Raw genomic sequence first — 12,148 nt, forward strand, 5'->3', positions numbered from 1 at the left:
CCAGGGGAGCGAGGAACTCGGAATCACCAAGACACCTATGCGCCTACCAAAATAAGGGTCCATAAATAATCGGATAGCTGCCACCCCATTGGTCTGCCGAAGCTATACCCCGAGCAGAGCCAGTAGGATAGTTAAATCACTTACTACACTCAGAGAGGAACATGACTTGGGAGGTCGTCTCTTCGACCTTGGACAGGAACTTGACGTGAGAGGCCGTATCTTCGACCTCAGACAGAAACTTGGCTTGAGAGGCCCTCTTTTCGACCTCAAACAGGAACTTGGTTTATGAGATCGTCTGTTCGACCTGGGACATGAACTTGGGGCTTGGGCGTTCGTCTCTTCGACCTCGGACAGGAACTTGGCTTGAGAGGCCGTCTCTTTGACCTCGGACAAGAACTTGGCTTGAGAGGCCGTCTCTTCGACCTTGGACAGTAACTTAGCTTGAGAGGTTGTCTCTTCAACCTCAGACAGGAACTTAACTTTATGCTAGAGCTCTGGAGATGAGACAACCTCATGGGTCTCATGCTGGGACTCTCGGGAGAAAGTCGCCATGTTGACCTCCGACTGAGGCTCTGGAGCTGAGACTACCTTGTGAGTCTCAGGTTGGAGCTCTGGAGGTGAGACTACTTCGTGGGTCTCATGCTGGAGCTCTACAGGTGAGACCATCTTGTGGCTCTCAGGTTGGAGCTCGGGAGATGAGGTCACCACACTGACCTCTGACTGGAGCTCTGTAGATGAGACCACCTCATGGATCTCATGCTGGAGCTCTGGGGAGGAGGTCACCACATTTACCTCTGGCTGGAGCTTGGCAGGTGAGACCACCTCGTGGGTCTCAGGTTGGAGCTCTTGAGATGAGGTCACCATGTTGACCTCCAGCTGGAGCTCTGCAGGTGTTCTCTTGTGGAGCCATTTGTAGGCACACCATCTGCTCTTGAAACATTCCTGAGAGCAGAAATATGATCCATGGATCCCAAGTTTACTGCATGTAGGACACTGTAGAGTGGCCTCTTTATGGCAGCCCTCGGTCTTGCAGGTTGGTGTTACCTCCATTGCCGGTCTGTCGACCTGGGGCTGAGCTGTGGAGACCCTCCTGTTGGCCAGCTCCCTCTCATAATAAGATATGAAAGTCGGAGAGGGTTCATCCGTTACGCTGGGCCTTCTTAACATTTTCTCCAGGTCAGGTTTGAACCCTGGACGTCCAAACACCTGAACTAAAAGTTTCTCCAGCTGGCTTACTTGGCTAAGCTCATGGCTCCCCTAGTAATAAGGAACTCGGCCCAACTGCGGGCTGGGCCAGTGAGTCGTGACAGCATGAATCCCAGCCACTGCTTTTCTGTGGGCTTGGGGTCCTCCAGGCTGGTGAAATAAAACTGCCATTGTAGCATATAACTTTCTGGAGATACCTCAACGCCATCGAAGGAAGCTAAAACTTCCAGGGGGAACCACTGAGGAAAACGCATGGAATTAAAGGCTGGTATATAAATACAATGCTACTCTCCTTGCTCTCCTGCTGCTTCCATGTTGTGGCGAAGTATTCTATCATGTTATTAACATAATGAAGGTTAGGACAGATGCAAGTGCAGATAAGAGCTTTTAATAAAGAGAGGCAGGCAGACAAATCCAAATCATGAGACAATAGTGGGTCAAAACAGGCAATGGGTCAGGCAATCAGCAATCAGGCATAAACGAGGCAAGGCGAGAATCGAGAATCAAGAATGAGAACATGAACATGATCAAATCAAAGAACATGAAACAAACAAGGAACAGGGTACAAATGCTTGGTACGGTGATAACACTCAATACTTCGCAAAGTCATTGTATGCAAACAGTCTCTTTATGCTGTGGTTGTGAGTGCTGTGAATTTGATGCAGGTGTGCGTGATTAGAATGAATGTGAGTGTTTCTGGGAATTGTAGTCCATGGCGGCCATGTGTGTAGGCCGCAGTGCAGGATGGGAAATGTAGTCACTGGTTTGCTGTGATATGATAGCAATAACTTATGACAAAGTAATGTATGTAAGAAGCTGGCAGCGCCTCATACAAAGTACACCCTGTGTACATACAGATGCATGTGAACTAGCCTTGTCATAATTGTGTCTATTATTATACATTTGCCAAGTTCAGGTGTCCTTAACCTAATCACTCCAAACAATTTCACATAAGGAATCAAGAGAAAAAATAAGAAAAGCATATAGCGTCTTACAGAATTGTGAGTAAAATCTCATAGTTCTTACGTATAACCTTTACATCGCATAAGGCGACCCAGTCCTACCACAATTAATGGAAAGTACAGGGAGAGGCTGCTATAATTAATCTTGTTTTCCAGGATTCCTGCCTTGTCATTAACATACTGGTTAGGCAGAACAATTTAATGATTAATTTAACTGGGGGTTTTCATTCCTGTCAGTGGTGCATAGACATATGTCAAAACTTTAAGTGGGTAAACACTACAGATAACATACTATACTGTACTTGTACTTAGGGCTTGACCAATATTTTCATTATTTATTTCGATATTTCATTATCTTTTAGAATCACGAAACCAGATGTGAAGCTTATTAAGGAGAAGTTGGTTAAAGACGTCTCTTATGAGTTAGGTAATAATGCACAAGCACTGTCCTGAGACTGTCAGATACAGTATACTATCGTGTCAGATAGTTTCAACCTTAAATTGGCTTGGAGGGTTTAAAGTTAATTGACACCTTCATTGTGATGTTCACTAACCAGTGTTACTGCATCTTACTAAAGCCCTTCCCACATGCTGTCAATGCTAGTACTCAGAATTAATATTTAATCTAGCTGGAACAAAAATAATTGGCAGAAACCTACGAACAGGAGACGAGAGCAAAGATCCATGAGGTAGTATTTGAATAAAGACTTACATTACTGTTCCATCATCAGAATGAATGATTTTAGCAATCTGACTGTAAAGACTCAGTTTCATAATTCATGTAATGCATGATTTCCTTGAATGTTTTTATTAGTCATACTTTCTTTTCTAATATTCTTCTAGGAGTCATGCTTCAACTGTTGCTACTCTTTGGTAAGTTTATGTTTTGTGTTATTTTATATAAAAGAATATATATATATAATATACTTTTTCTATGCTTATATATGAAGACTGTCTTTAATTTAAGTTTATATATTTTCTATATTAAGACTCCAAATCAAATCAATTGAATTTAATAATAATAATTATTACAATTCTAATAATAATAATCATCATCATCATCACAATCATAATCATAATAATAATTTAAGAGATAAACTTTACTACCTGGTGCTGAATTGTAAAAAAGACTTTATAGCCTTCATTGAAAAGAAAAGAAAAAAAAAACTTGCAAGCTGATTTACTAGCAAGGTATCTGGAATATAATGCTATATAAATAAATGTTGAATGAATTATTTTTAATGATTGTCTAATTCTCCCCATGCCAAATTTGATATTTTTACATATAGAGTGTACTCAGAAAATCCAAAAACTCCACATTCTCTTTGGATATCAATATTAGCACTCAAATATAGTATTGTTACTTTGTGTTGCCTGTGCATAGTCTGTGTCCTTGTAATTCCTGTTGTTTATTGTACTTCTGAACCACACGAATTTCATTCACGGATAAGGAAAGCTCTCTCTCTCTCTCTCTCTCTCTCTCTCTCTCTCTCTCTCTCTGTTCTTGGTATGGTTGTATATATTGCCAAAGCATCAATATAGATAAAGTAGAAAGTAGAATTAAAAAAAACACACACAATCATAATAATAGAATAAAATAAAATAAAAATGATAATAGGAATAATAATAAAAATAGAATAAAAAAATTGCAATAATTACAAAAATAAGTAAAGAAAAAAATAAAAATGAAAAATAAAGTGAGAAAATGTAAGGTAGCAGTGTAGGACAAAAAGTTACAGTAATTATGTACATTAATGCCATAAAAAGGAATAAATACAATAAGGTAAATTAGAAATGAGAAAATAAGCAGTATGTTGAGTGTGTATGATTGTCCAGTGAAATGTCATCAGAGCAGTAGTTGGTTTCGAGCATGCGCAGCTCAGAGATGAATTTTGCTGCAGCAGGTGCGTAACTCCGCCTCCAGAAGCACCTGCATTTGGTTTGTTTCTGATAGGTTGGAAAACTGTGGTAAGAGCTTAGAGAATTTTTCAAAGTATTTTTCTCTTGTGTTAGGAACGGTATTACAGTAAAGAGAAAGTGTGCCTCTGTCTCAACCTCACCAGTCTTACAGTGACAGACTCTTTCTTCCTTTGGAAGCCACGTTTGCTTGTGTCTGCTTTTCTCTATGGCTAGGCCGTGATCACTGAGCCCGTATTTTGAAAGGATCTGTCTCTGTTTTGTATCTCTGACGCTGACGAGATATTCAGCCAGCTCATACTTTCAGTTTAGGGCCCGATAACATTCCAGTTTTCTGATCTCTCTCTCTCTCTCTCTCAAACTATCTATCTCTCTGCCTATATGCCAGGAATATGTAATATAACAGGTTTGCAACAGGTTTTAGTTCACAATGGCTTTGTTTTCATTACACAGTCTGCATTCATTTCTATGTTGAAGTGAGGGAAAAGTGTACGCTGTTGGATGAGAAAATAATTTCTGAAATTCTCGCAGATGCTGCTAACAGTTTGTACAGCATTTCTTTGCCTGAGCTTCACAGACTGTTGCAACAGCAGTCTGTCCCTGCTGACGGCTTCCATTCAAACTTCCATATGAGCATGGTGCTCAATCAGTGTTAAACAAATGTCAACTTTATTATCAGTGGTAATATATTTCAAGTTACATTCAACATGCAATAATGTTATTGTGTTTTTAATAGGGTTTTTCAGCCTCGGTGTCTGTCTCCCTCGTCAGTATCACTTCATTAATGAGAATAAGACCTGGGCTGAAGCACAGAGATACTGCAGAGAGAATTATGATGATTTAGCCAGTATTAATAACACTGAAGAGGAACTGGCACTTACTAACATAATAAACATCTGGAACAACAACCGAACCTGGATTGGACTGTATGATGATCTGAACAGCTGGAAATGGTCTCTGGATGATGATTTGTTCTTCCAGGAAGGAGGGAGAAGCTTTAGAAACTGGTATATACAGAAACCAAGGAACTGGAATGGAGACAGTTTGTGCGTATATTTATCAGGTTATTCTGGAGTATGGTATGAAGCCTCTTGTTCTTTGAGACTTCCCTTCCTTTGCTTTGATGGTGAGCACAGCACTTATGTGTAGTTTAAAGGAAAAATGCTTCAAAAATATCTTTAGAAACATCTTTACTCTTTTTTAAAAATAGTTTTTTTAAAGAGTTTTTAAAGTTGTACATATTGAAACTGTGTTTTAGGTAGTGTGAATGCCAGTGAAAGATATGTCCTGGTTTATCAGAACCTGAACTGGACTGAAGCTCAGAGATACTGCAGAGAGAATTACACAGACCTGATCAGTGTGAGGAACGAGACTGAGAACCAGATGATAAGATCATTATTACCTAATATTTATTATTACTATGATGGTTTTTGGATTGGCCTGTACAGAACCAGGTCTTGGTCAGATAAAAGCAACTCTTCATTCACCAACTGGAATCCTGGACAACCAGATAATTATGCACAGAATGAATCCTGTACTGCCGTGTCATTTAATAGTGATAATTATTATTATTATTATTATTATTATTACCCTTATCTGTATTATGGGAAATGGACAGATGAAAACTGCGGTCAAGCTTTTCCGTTCCTCTGTTACAGCAGTGAGTAGATTTCTCTTTTGTGATTTTTAAAACCCTGTTAAATCATATTTAATTATGACCTGCACACTGTCAGTCTATAGTACCAATAAACTTTTATTAATATTGTTTACACTTATTCAATGCAAACCACATTTTGAGCATTATAACTAACATTGTTAATCTTCTTTAGCAACATTATCATCATCCTCTCGTCAGTATCACTTTATTAATGAGAATATGACCTGGACTGAAGCACAGAGATACTGCAGAGAGAATTACACTGACCTGGCTACCATTGATAACATGGAGGAAATGAACACACTCCTTAACACAGTAAATGGCAGCTACTCAGGTTTAGCCTGGATTGGACTGTATGATGATCTGGACAGCTGGAGATGGTCTCTGGATGATGATGCTTTCTACCAAGAGGGAGAGAGAGACTTCAGAGGGTGGGACCAGCAACCTGATAACAACTATGGACAAGAACTGTGTGTTTATATTAGATCTGATGGAACATGGTTTGATGGAAACTGTGACAGATATTTACCTTTTGTTTGCTATGATGGTGAGAACATATAATGAACATATGAGAATAAACAGTATGATTTTCCGCTTAGGTTTTATTGATCAAATATATATTTTCATTATTATTATTATTATTATTATTATTATTATTATTATTATTGTCATAAACTTTGATTCTGTCTATGTGTTATGGGACACATTAATCTTTTCAGGAAAAAATGGAACAGATGATTATAGGTGGATTTTGTCTTACATGCCCTGGAGACAAGCTCAGGATTACTGCAGAGAGCATTACACAGACCTGGCCAGTGTGAGAAACCAAACAGATAATCAAAGAATTCTCAACCTCACCGGTGGCAATGATGCTTGGATTGGTCTATACAGAACCAGACTCTGGTCAGATAAACAGGAATCCACATATGAAAACTGGAGAAGAGACACTTATATACCTGCACAGCCAGACAATGGTGTATATATTCCATGGGAACACGGCAATCAACACTGCACTGCTGTATTATTCAGTGACTCAGGCTACTGGACAGATGAGAACTGCTTCGCCACATTCCCTTTCATCTGCTATAACAGTGAGTTCATCTAATTGTCCTTTACTCATTGATTATTGCAAAACATGAAGAGATTTATCCAGTCTACCCAATTAAATGTCATAGAAACAAGTATTTATAAGTTTTTGTATTTTATTTATTTATTTATATTTTACATTTTCTTTAATGGTAAAAAGGATCAAACAGCTGAGGATTTCATTTGATATGAATAAACCTGTAAGAAACTTAGTGACAGTTTATTTCCATACCTGGGCTCAATTTGAATTAATCCATAACTTTCCACAGGAATGTTCAGATTGATTTAAATTCATAAGAATTCACAACTGACAATAAAACTGCATGAATTTACTTTGTATATCTTAAAGATTACAAGAATGAAAACATAAAGAAATTAATTTTGTAATTACTTAGACACTTCCTAAACTTGCACAGAATTGCTCAAACTTGGATGCTTGGTCTTAAAAGCATAGCCAAAATAATGAACCATTATGGCTACTTACATTACAGTTCATTCACATATTTGATTAATACATCCTACATTATATAGTTCATTCATACATCCTTATTCATCTACAAAAAATGTAATTATGGTATTCTGTCCTTCAAAGAATTCTGCGCAGGATCCTCATGTTTCCTTCATCATTATCACTTTATTAACGAGAATAAAACCTGGACTGAAGCACAGAGATACTGCCGAGAGAATTACACTGACCTGGCCACCATTGATAACATGGAGGAAATGAACACAGTCCTTAACACAATAAATGGCAGCTACTCAGGTTTAGCCTGGATTGGACTGTATGATGATCTGAACAGCTGGAAATGGTCTCTGGATGAAAATTCTTTCTACAAGGACGGAGAGAGAAACTTTAGAAACTGGTATATAAACAAACCAAGGAACTGGGGTGGAAACAGCATGTGTGCATACATGTCAAATTATGATGGGGTATGGCGGGAGGACCCTTGTTCTTCGACATATCCATTCATTTGCTTTGATGGTGAGTAAAGCATTTATGGATATGATAAAAAAAAAATTTTAAAGTCCAACCAAATAAAATTAGAACCAAATAAATATAGTGCACAATTTCTCTAAAAGTACAGTTTTCACAATAAAATGTTAAATATTTAAAACTGTCTGTTTTAGGTAGGGTAAATGCCACTGAAAGATATGTCCTGGTTACTCAGTCCATGAACTGGACTGAAGCTCAGAGCTACTGCAGAGAGCATCACACAGACCTGCTCAGTGTGAGGAACGAGACTGAGAACCAGAAGATCAGATCAATATTATCAAAAATGTTTAATTCATATTATTATTATTATTATTATTATTATTATTATTATTATTATTACTACTACTACTACTACGCTCCTCTATGGATTGGCCTGTACAGAACCAGGTCTTGGTCAGATAAAAGCAACTCTTCATTCAGCAACTGGAAACCTGGACAACCAGATAATTATGCACAGAATGAATCCTGTACTGCCGTGTCATTTAATGATTCTGGGGAATGGACAGATGAAAACTGCAGTCGAGCTTTTCCATTCCTCTGTTACAGCAGTGAGTAGATTTCTGTTTTGTCATAAATAAAACTGAAACAGTATGTTTAAATATGAACTGTACAGTGTCTGTTGATGGTAGCAATAGTGCCGGTGGTGTTGATAGTGCTATAATACTCTCATTACTGTTACTTACACATAATGGGCCTCATTTATCAATCTGGATATGAACAGATTTATTTGTAAAATGTTAATACAAGCATTTAAGCAAGACATTTGGTAGTGAGTAGATTTCTGTTTTCTGATTTTAAAAAAAAAACTGACAGCACATTTCTACATCAATACAGTGTCTATGCATAACACTAATATACACTACATTCCTTAATATCACTTATTGTCCCCTCCGAAAGTATTGGAATGGCAAGGCTAATTATTTTGTTTTTGCTTTACACTGAATACATTTGGATTTGGTTAAACAACTAGGCACCTTTTGTTTGAACCCACCCATTTTTCAAGTGATCAAAAACACAGGAACATGTGACTGACAGGTACTACGTGTTGCCCAGGTGTGCCCTGTTAGAGTGATTGTTTAAACAGTTAATAGCTCTGAATGTTTACACTTGATTCGAGCCCTGGATTTTGTCTGTGAAGAGTGCATATGTTGCTAAAAATGATAAATCAGTATGAAGACCAGAGTGATGTACATGGGAGAAATGCAAGGCATTTTGAAGCAGAGAAGAGAGAGAAATCAATCAATTAATCTCAATCCCAAAAGTCTTCAGTGAACTGTAAAAAAAAAAAAAAAAAAAAAAAAAGACTTGGCCTTGCTGTTGCAATACTTTTGGAGGGGACTGTATACCTAATGAATTCACTAATGATTTATAAATATCAATATAATGAATATAGCTATAATTTAATATTAAAATTAAAATATAATGAATATTTTCTGACCCTTTTCTAGTAATGACATCAACTTCTCGTCAGTATCACTTTATTAGTGAGAATATGACCTGGACTGAAGCACAGAGATACTGCCGAGAGAATTACACTGACCTGGCCACCATTGATAACATGGAGGAAATGAACACACTCCTTAACACAGTAAATGGCAGCTACTCAGGTTTAGCCTGGATTGGACTGTATGATGATCTGGACAGCTGGAGATGGTCTCTGGATGATGATGCTTTCTACCAGGAGGGAGAGAGAGACTTCAGAGAATGGTACCATCAACCTGATAACTACTTTGGACGAGAACTGTGTGTTTCCATGAACTACAGAGGGGAGTGGTTTGACAGGCCTTGTACTGACAGAAAGTCATTTGTGTGCTATAACGGTAAGACTGATACACTAAGTCAGTAAGTGGTAACTTTCATTATTCATGCAGTGATTCTAATATGCTACTATAGCTGAAAATTACACAAATATTTAACCATGATACTATTGTCTGTAAGAAATTATGACTTTTGCAATCCTCTCAACCTTAGACACAAGCAACACATATGTGTGGATTTATAACGCAATGACTTGGGAAGAAGCTCAAAGTTTCTGTAGAGCAAATCACACAGACCTGGCCAGTGTGAGGAATGAGACTGAACTTCAGCAAATACTGAACAAGATCAGCTATTTCTATAGTGAGGTATGGATAGGTCTGTATAGGAACCGATTATGGTCAGATCAGAGCAACTCGACTTTTACATATTGGAGACCAGTGATTCCAGCACTCACACCAGAGCCTGATAACGGTGTGTATTCACCTGGACAATATGGAAATCAACACTGCACTGCTGTGGATCATTCCGGCCGATGGACAGATGAAAACTGTTTCACCAGTTTCCCTTTCATCTGCTACACTGGTGAGTTTATCTCTTTTCTGAGTAAAAGGAAGAATAATCAACTGTAATCTACAATATAGTATTAATACAATATAAAACAAGTACAAGAATTCAACCTAGTGGCAGCTAAAAGAAACATGCTAATGAAAGTTAAGAGTACCTATGATTCCAGATGTTCCAGGCGTTTTCTAAACTTACCTCTGTTTCCCTTTTTCTCTGACAGCATTCACTCCAGGTGAAGAAAACATAATATATGTGACTATTCTTAAACTTTGGTGTAGAGACGTACAATCTCGTTGTAGATTTTATAGTTAACTACAAAGTTAATACATTAAAAAAATCAATTTAAACTGATACTTCAATAATCCAAATGTAAGTACTTCCAAAAGTGTTCATTTAATTTGTTTTTAATATTGGAGGTTCACTGTATATATTAGTCTGTATAAAGTTGTGTATGTATAGCGTACATGTGAATGTATTTCCTTTATTGATTGTAATGCAAAGCTTTTTTTCAGGTGTTGTGACAGGATTGCAGATGAAAGTCAAAGCTGAGGAAAGTCTGTTATACTCTGAGATTGAAAGAATTGTGTTGATGGAAGTGAGTAACTGTGCTTTAGATAAACTTTATCTGAAACACACTGATGCACATTCAATATGACTCAACAATAAATGCTATTATTAACATTGTGTAAGACATTATATTTTCTTTCTTTTGTAGATAATGTGTAGCAGTGTCCATAGAAATGTCTTAGGATTTATCATTAGTTTTGTAGTACTTGCAGGATTTCTTACATTTCACACTTTTTTCAGCTTCAACAAGAATCTGTCAGACTGGGACTTTCAAGCAACTTCTCTGTGAATGCGATAAAAATCCGTAAGATCAGTCCATGAAGGAGAAAGAGCACATTCATGTCCAGAATATAACTCATTTTGGGATGGTTTATCTTTAATGTATTCATTCATTCACCAATCATTCATTCTGTTAATGCTGTAGAGACACTCCACCCCTTACATTACTCCATATATACAGCCATTTAAAATGCAAATAAACATCTAAATAACAAACAAGAAAATTTAATTAAAGATTCAGTAAAAGATTCTTACCGACTAGAAAAGCCTTCAAAAGCCTTGAGATATCCTCGCTTTGACCATAACAGTAATAATGACTGTAATTATGCTGAATTATGAATGAACATGATTTTCTTAGGTGTAATATTTTATTTGGTGTATTGGGAATTTATACTGCTTATAAGTAATATTTTTAAATGAATGTCAACAAATAAAACTCTGTACTTCTTTGTGTGTGGTGGGATTCATACAAAAGTTTGATATGTTATATTTTCTGCAATAATCGTATCAGCAGTTGGTTGTGTGTGTTAAGGGATACTATCTGACTTTCTTTTATTAATTGTTTTCAGTACTGGGTTTAATGTAGTTTTGGTTGTGTTGATTAAATGTTGATTAAAGACCATTTTAATAAACAAGCACTGAATGAAGGGACGTGTGAAATGTGTTTGAATTGATCTTATGTGTTAAGTTAAGTAACACTGTTCAAAGGCGTAAATTAGGTATTTAAGTTGTTGAATGTTTTTTTTTTCTTTTAAATTAAGAATTTAGATGTGGCACTGTGATGCAGGGGTACCATTGCAGTTTGAGACTGACCCCAGGGTATCAGTGATGTTAAAGTGTCTGAAGTGATGGTCCACTTAAACTTGCATCTAAACTGTTGACCCATATAACACTGTAGTCCAGTTAAGGGTGAATATTTTATTTTTTTATTTTTTTATTTATTAAACTTTATAATAGAACTTTTTTCTTTCATTTGTAATGGTTAATTGCTGCTACCTTAGGACCTTGCAGCTGTATTAAAATTTTATTCATAATGTTTAACAGTCCTGGCCCATCTTGAAGCAAGTTGTTGCAAGTTCAAGTTGTGTTTTTGTATTCTAGAAAAAAATATAAATGGTGCATTATGGTGCATTTCTGCTTCATCAAGAATGTTTTGCA

The 12,148-nt window shown here is 36.9% G+C and overlaps 1 protein-coding gene across 1 annotated transcript; it reads left to right on the forward strand.

The window, feature by feature from the left end:
* The first annotated feature begins 1,274 nt into the window (after nucleotides 1-1,274).
* On the forward strand, nucleotides 1,275-11,637 carry LOC128622425 (macrophage mannose receptor 1-like). Its single transcript, XM_053648921.1, has 13 exons — nucleotides 1,275-2,857; nucleotides 3,012-3,041; nucleotides 4,822-5,211; nucleotides 5,344-5,745; nucleotides 5,915-6,289; nucleotides 6,462-6,833; nucleotides 7,421-7,810; nucleotides 7,957-8,370; nucleotides 9,271-9,642; nucleotides 9,794-10,162; nucleotides 10,365-10,376; nucleotides 10,657-10,739; nucleotides 10,952-11,637. The coding sequence occupies exons 2-13, from the start codon at nucleotides 3,017-3,019 to the stop codon at nucleotides 11,030-11,032; spliced, it is 3,285 nt and encodes a 1,094-aa protein (XP_053504896.1). The 5' UTR covers nucleotides 1,275-2,857; nucleotides 3,012-3,016; the 3' UTR covers nucleotides 11,033-11,637.
* The last annotated feature ends 511 nt before the right edge of the window (nucleotides 11,638-12,148 follow it).

Source organism: Ictalurus furcatus, chromosome 18 (genome assembly GCF_023375685.1).
Source record: "Ictalurus furcatus strain D&B chromosome 18, Billie_1.0, whole genome shotgun sequence".
In the NCBI taxonomy this organism is placed as follows: Eukaryota; Metazoa; Chordata; class Actinopteri; order Siluriformes; family Ictaluridae; genus Ictalurus; species Ictalurus furcatus.

Bases quoted from the DNA above. Each gene is read 5' to 3' on its own strand.
- LOC128622425 (XM_053648921.1), top strand. From the start codon at position 3,017: ATGCTTCAACTGTTGCTACTCTTTG. The intron at 5,212-5,343 runs GTGAGCACAGCA...ACTGTGTTTTAG, and splicing joins TCCCTTCCTTTGCTTTGATG to GTAGTGTGAATGCCAGTGAA. The intron at 7,811-7,956 runs GTGAGTAAAGCA...TGTCTGTTTTAG, and splicing joins TCCATTCATTTGCTTTGATG to GTAGGGTAAATGCCACTGAA.